At 35.1% G+C, this 7,123-nt stretch overlaps 1 protein-coding gene across 1 annotated transcript in view; it reads left to right on the top strand.

Annotated features, from left to right (window-relative positions):
* Positions 3,738-7,123, top strand: part of LOC109833519 (peroxisome biogenesis factor 10) — a 5,980-nt gene continuing 2,594 nt past the window's right edge. Inside the window, 7 exon segments of the mRNA XM_020401224.1 lie at positions 3,738-3,990; positions 4,090-4,121; positions 5,301-5,390; positions 6,070-6,164; positions 6,302-6,503; positions 6,834-6,903; positions 7,114-7,123. The exon segment at positions 7,114-7,123 is cut by the window's right edge and continues 4 nt beyond it. Coding sequence (XP_020256813.1) covers positions 3,837-3,990; positions 4,090-4,121; positions 5,301-5,390; positions 6,070-6,164; positions 6,302-6,503; positions 6,834-6,903; positions 7,114-7,123 — 653 coding nt within the window. The 5' untranslated portion in view covers positions 3,738-3,836.

Raw genomic sequence — 7,123 nt, forward strand, 5'->3', positions numbered from 1 at the left:
AAATTTGTATATTTAATAACAAATCTGTAAAGTTTACCATCTTAGTTGATCGTAAGACTCATAACTATCACCATACAACTCCTATTGTGCTTTTTCTTTGCTCTATCATATCTTATTATATTCAATTCTTAATCCATATTGAGTGAGAAACTCCTTTTTCACATCAATTGGGTGGATTTCAGGCCGAACCTTTAACACATGTTACAATTGGATTGTTATAAATTTGCAAGATGCACGTGATCGTCCTGACAAATTAGTATATTATCCACAACTGTGTTCATTCACAAATCTCTTGATTTTAATTCTTTTTTCATTTTCAACAGGAGAGGCAAACAACATCCATGGGCATCCATATGTTTCCTTATATCGACAATAAACTTGGATACATTTGGGTTCATTCATTACAAATTCATAATCAAAATTTTTCGCCATAGAATAGTATTGCAAAGCTAGTTGTAATTTATTTACACTTTCAAATTGTTGCCCCTTTCAGTTAATGTTATGTGCCGCCATTGAGGAATGATGGAAGTATTATTGAGAATATCATCGGATCTCATTACATCGGCAATCATTTCGGATCCTCTCTGAATTAGAAGTATTTCCTAGAAGAGGATGACTATATTCTGCATTCGAAGAGGTATCACTGCTACACAAATTAATGAACCAGTGAGATATCAAATTCAACTATAATATTATCTTCTGATATTTTAAATTAATAGGTTCTTGTGTAATTTAACAGGTAACTGTGAACGTTAACTGACTAGAAGAAAAGTTAATAGGTTTTGGTAAAACTTAACATAAAGCAGTGAAAGTTAACATACAGTAGGAAAAGTTAACAGACTAGAAGAAAAGTTAATGCCTTCAGCTAAAAGTTAACATGTTACTGTGATAGTTAACAGAAAACTCTAAAAGTTAACACGTACTCATGAAAGTTAATAGATAGCTGTGAAACTTAACACGCGACAGAAAGAGTTAACATGTAACCATTAAGGTTAACAATTATGATTCATCTGTGCTATGAAACCTAAAATCATAAACCCTACATCACACAAAGCCCAATCTTAAAAACATTTTATTGATTACTTACATTTTAGTTAGAACTTTCTAATTTTTTTAGAAGTAGAACTCTCTATATTAACAACAGCTTATATATAATCTCCATACAACCAATATTTCGATTATGATCCACCATGCACTTCAAATCATCTTTATTATCAACTGAAAACTTAGATTCAAGTGCCTTTTATATTTATATATATCAATGATAAATCATCTTGAGGTACTTTCCGTTTTTCAGACACATTAAATTTTAGTTCACAAAAGCTTGTTGTAGAACTTAGCATTGAGAATATAGTATTCTCGCCTAACGACACCATACAAATCATGTCTTTGGCGGCCATAATGGGTTGTTGAAAGTTATGAGGACAGTTATGAGGAGTAATTGAGGGAATTTTTAGGACATAAGGGATTGTTGAAAGTCGAAGAACTAAACCCTAATACCATAAATGAGAAAGTGAGAGATTAAACAATAAAATAGACAACATATGATGACTTAGATTAGTAATGGACGAAAGTCGCGCATTTGTCCCTCCATTTTTGTCATCACCTCACATTAATTGCGATGACTTCTTCCACCAGATAGTATGGGTTTTCACGATGAGCTGTTGGGTGAGAAGAGAGTATTTTCGGAAGACCAGCTCAAATACAACCCATACATGTATAATAATAGGCTTTTGGGGCTGGGGCACACTATTTTCGGTCTTTTGGGGTTAAAGCACATGGGAAAAACTTCATAGGGCTGGGCCACATGAGGTTATTTATTTTGGGGTCTTGACACGTTTTTTCCTTATAAATACTACTCTCTTAAAAAATATAAAAAATATATATATTTTAATATTAGTTCATCAACTCTTTATATTTTGATATTAGCCTCTCAAATTGCAGTTGTGTTTTAATATTAGTTGATCTGTAACTTTTTCGTTAAAAATGCCCAACCATGGTTGGGTCTAAGCCTAATGATGTATGTTAATTACCTAATTAAATACTCTCAATCACAGCCGTCTCCCTGCCCTCGCACTGCCAAAATGCCTTGCACTGTCGGAATCGCGCCGTTGTTGTATCGTTGAAGAAGAAAGGGTGAAGAAACATGTTCGTGTTTGTTTAGTTGGAAGTGAGTTGAAAGTATGAAAGTGACTTTTTTTTGTAAGTGGGTTAACGCATCCAAGTCAGCATACAAGTGACATACATTGTTTGTTTATAAAAACTAGTTATTGTTGAAAATAGAAAAGTGAGGATGATGTGGCAACATTATTTTAATTTAATTATATATTAAAAATCATGTTTTTATATAAATCGCTTCTCATCTCTATTTACCATTTTGAACCATATTCAGGACCGACATTATGTAGTCATAAACAATAATTTAACAAAATAAATAAATCCTAAAACATATATACCCAAAACTAAGCATTCATCATGAATAGTTCTAGTATAATCTCACTGATAAAATTTTAGTGAAAAAATCATTGGTAAATTATTAGCGTTATGATCCTTTTGTAATGCTAGCAAATGCAAATGGGGACAAGAATCACAAAGATAATACTTGCTGCAACCAAAAAATATCCAAGGTACAAAATGTAAATAACCCAATTATTTATCCTTAATGAAAAACGCGGTGGCGGAGGCCAGAGGATCACCGGAGGCAGATCGGTGCGTTGACGCGCTCAAGAGGCTGAGAAAGATGCCGGTCACCATGGACATTCTCGTCAAAACGCATGTATTTGGATAATTTAAAGTGATATCGGGCTCAAGTTTGTGATTTGGTTGCCTCAATTTGTTTTCTGGTGAAGATTTAGTGGTTTGTGGGCCCCATTTTTTACTTTTGTAACTCACATCTGCGTTTTTATAGGGGATGTTGAATTTGTAAAAAAGTCTGACGTGGACTATTTTTTGAAGTCACTTTCATTATCACTTACAATAAAACAAACATGTTAAATATAAAAAATAAGTGACTTTCATACTTTTAATTTCCACTTACAACTAAACAAACACCCCTTAGTGGATTTGGGTATCGGGTCTAGGGTTATAACTATCTTAACAAGTAAAAGTAACTTTAACGGGATTCACCTAAGCACATGGAGTAATATGGACACATAAATACAATTTGATGGACTAATATCAGAGGATTTGGGGGACTACTATCAAAATAGCTATGACGTAAGCGACTAATATCTAAAAAACCCTTAAATTTTAGACATTTTTTTTAATTTTCTGATATTTGAATAAAATAATAGACTTCGGAGCAATGTGGTCCGTTGAGATAAGGCGGGTGTCGGGTGGGGACTGTCGCAGGTTCGGGTGTCTTGGGTAAATTTTGTAAAGTGTAAATTTCAAAAGTCCTCCCGACCTTTGGGATAATCAGCAAAAACCCTAAACTTCAAAAATTGGCGTGGGGTTACAAAACCCCTCAAATTTCAAAAAGCTCTACAGATAAAATACTCTTTTCTTTTTTCTTTTTAAATAACATCCTCTCTTATTAGCCGTAATAAATTTCTTTCCCCTTTTTTCCCTGTTCCTGGCCATAACAGATTTTCGAAAGTTTAGGTAGTTTTTTGAGACACCCCAAAGATTAGGGAGGTTTCCGTGATTTTATGCTCATAAACGCAAAATTCAGGTTTTGTGGAAATTTTACCCCTTTTTAGCGTTTCACCACCTTAACAAACCCTTTAAGCCCAGTGGGGCAAACGAATATCGGCCCCCAACTCAACCCTACACTTTTTAATGAGCGCTGTTTCTCGGCCTCTTGCTATCGCTGACGGCGGTTGACGTCAGACGGGATGAGGGAGAGCAGCGGCGATGGGGGGAGCGGGACCAGCAGCTCCGCCGTTTCCCGGCGGCGGCGCAGCGAGATAATGAGGGCGGCGGAGAAAGACGATCACTACGCCGCCTACGTCCACGACGCCTGCCGCGACGCGTTCCGTCACCTCTTCGGTAAGCTCACCGCCCTCTCTCGAATCAAAATCTCAATTTTTTTACCCCCTTGGATTTTGGCGAGAATTTAGCTGTTTTAAAGTGCTTTATTTTGCTCAGGCACGAGGGTCGCCGTCGCTTATCAAAGCGAGGTCAGCTAATTTCTCTTTCTTTTAACCTCTTTTTTCAGTTTGCTTCTAAGCATAGTACAGTTCAGTTGATTCTGATTGAGTCACTGGGTTTTCCCGTCAAAATTGATTGAGGAAACTTATAGAAGGAAAAGATCTCTCTCTTTTATTTATTTGTTTGTTTATTTATTTAGCTGTAGTTGATTAAGGAAAAAAATTACAAGAAAGTGGGGCAATTGGGTAACTGCTGCTTAACCTAGTTGATAAATGCAATCAGGTTTTATGAAGAAATACATGAAAGTGACGTTTTCTTCCCTTAGTAGATAGATCTTAGTAGTGAACATATGTTAGTAGTGAACATATGCTTTCAGGCGAAGAGTACGAATCTATATGATTTCATCATGTGTGAGAAATTTAAGGAAACAAATCAATTGACTAAATGCTAGAAAACCTGAAGCGGGATAATTAGCAAATGATTTTCCTTTTCAGTGTTGATTAATTACTTGTGGAAGTAGTGGGAGTTACTATTCTTTTTTTGCTATTTGCGTCGATTTATCAATGTTATTTGTTTTCAGAAAAATTGGTAGTACTTAATAATTAATATTCATCATCATTGATTGCCAACCTGCCCTTGTTTGTTTAGCTGTCTGGTCTCCTTGGTTGGATCTTGTATGCATTTATCTTCTTTACATGTTCGATCGGTGGCTATCATCCTCAGGACTCATAATTTATCTGAAATCACGTAGTGTAGTCCCTTCTATGAGGATATAAGCCCTTTTTTTCCTTTTCCTCTTGTTAATTTTCCATTAAGTTATAATAATCCTTTTAATTCCTAAAAACTTTTGGCGCTTAAGCTTGGTTAATTGCCATAATGCAAGACATGATATTGGGCCAAACTTACATTGTGGCAAGTTGAGGAATTCTGTAATGACTACATAATCGGATCATCTTCTTGAAATTGGGAGCATCTGATCGGCCCCAGCTTCGTAGGGTTATGACATGCACTCTATCCATCAAATCTTTAGCAGTCAACGCAAAAACAACCCATTCTCTTTCCTACGGAAGTTTGTTTCGTTTCTTGTCTAAGATTATGAATAATGTTTTGTTAATTTAATCTGTTACTTCTCTTCATGCATTTTTTTTTCTAGACTACTATTATCTCTCCAGTTTGCTTCTGAGTGATCCATGAGTTATATATTGCAGGTAAAGCTGTTAGGTCAGACATTTTATTATCTATTAACAACGGGCTCAGGGCAGCAGACACTAGGTGAAGAATATTGTGATATATCTCAGGTTTGTATTATCCATCGTGAGCAGAAACTTGGTGGATTTTTATCATTTATCAATAAAAAGCATCGGAAATTGAACATGCTGTGAAGAAATTCAACATCTTTTACAATTTGATTTATAAATTCTCTTTACCTCTGTGAAAATCAATAGTAGCAAAGTGCCCAGTATGAATTTATGTGCTCAAAGCTTCTCAGTTTGAACCAAAAAACAATTTAAACCAGTGCACATTTGATAGAACCTGGCCTATGAATGTGCCCAACTGGTATCAGTTTAATTCTTAAATTTGGAATTACCAAAATCAAAAGGTCAGTGGTTGAAAGAAAACTGTTAAAGATGAAAGTAAGCACAATGAACTTGGTTCAAATGAAAAACAGCTGTGGTTGACCACAATACTGGAGAATCTAAACACAAGAGGGGCTGAACCAGACACCAGACCAGAAGTCTATTAAGAGATTGAATGTAAGTTGGTTTAAATAAAAAATAAGTAGGATTGAACTAAGAAATATGCTAAACTTATTAAATTGAATGTGAAGAATTTCCAGGCTGTGGAAGGGATTCAGTATGAATGTGTAAGTCCCAAACCAGATACTCATATCTTGAATGCTAACGTGCTTATCTATTTTTGTGAAATATAAAAGGAGCTAAAGAACCTTTTTCTGATACATGTGTATGGGTTGTTTAGGTTGCAAGTTCTTATGGACTTCCACCAACCCCAGCTAGACGTGTCCTTTTTATTGTATACCAAACGGCCATTCCTTACCTTGCTGAGAGAATCAGGTTTTTTATTTTCTGCTTTATTTCTATCTTATGCATCATGGTTTTTCCTTTATGGTTGTCAGATTATTTTCTTTTTCCTTTTTTTTTCAATTGCTTCTCAATGGTTTCGATCCCATGAATAAATGGCTATTGGGCAGCTCGAGGATGACATCTCGGAGCATCATCCTAGCTGATTCTCAGTTTGATGAGCTACATGGCAGCAATTATCCCGGAAGGAATCCAGCAGAATCATCTATTACTGCTGAAAGCTCTTCAACAAATGTACGTAGATCACCTATATCAAGGTTCAGAGTGAGACTCTACGGTTTTTGGTTGTCTGCAGTTCGAAAGTGGCCTTCGGTATTTTAATACTTTCTCATATCCTGTTGATTTTTGTATAATTTATGCTTCCAGCCTGTGCAGTCTACCTTGTTTATGCATAAAATGGTGTCCTTTGCTTTATTATTATTTTGACTAAGTATTCGTTGAGGAGAGGCTTCTATTACATGATATCCATATTTAAAAATTATTTGTAGTTTATTTTTTAACTGATATATATCGAGGAGAGCCTGCTATGATATGATATTGATAGCTTGAAAGTAATTTCTTATTTCTATTTTTCCATTATTTCATTTTATCTATAAGGGTATTTCACTGTATTCACATATTCTTTCCGTATACATTATCCAGGTCCTTCCATTTGCCCGTGAGCTTATGCAGCTGGCACTTCGAGCCAACCTTATGTTTTTCTATTTTGAAGGTAACTGCATAGATTTCTGTTCTCTAATAGTAGCTTAGTTGTTTACTTTCTTTTAGTAGTAAGCTTTAAAAACTTGCTTCTCCTTATCATAAGAAAAAATATGATTGCATGCTTGTTACTCTGTTTGTATGTCTAAATTTTATTTCTCCTACAATTTTTTTCCTTGCTAAAGTTTTTTGTAATTCTTCTGTTATGGTACTTCTTTGGCAGGTCTATATTA

Source organism: Asparagus officinalis, chromosome 3, assembly GCF_001876935.1.
Source record: "Asparagus officinalis chromosome 3, Aspof.V1, whole genome shotgun sequence".
NCBI lineage: Eukaryota > Viridiplantae > Streptophyta > Magnoliopsida > Asparagales > Asparagaceae > Asparagus > Asparagus officinalis.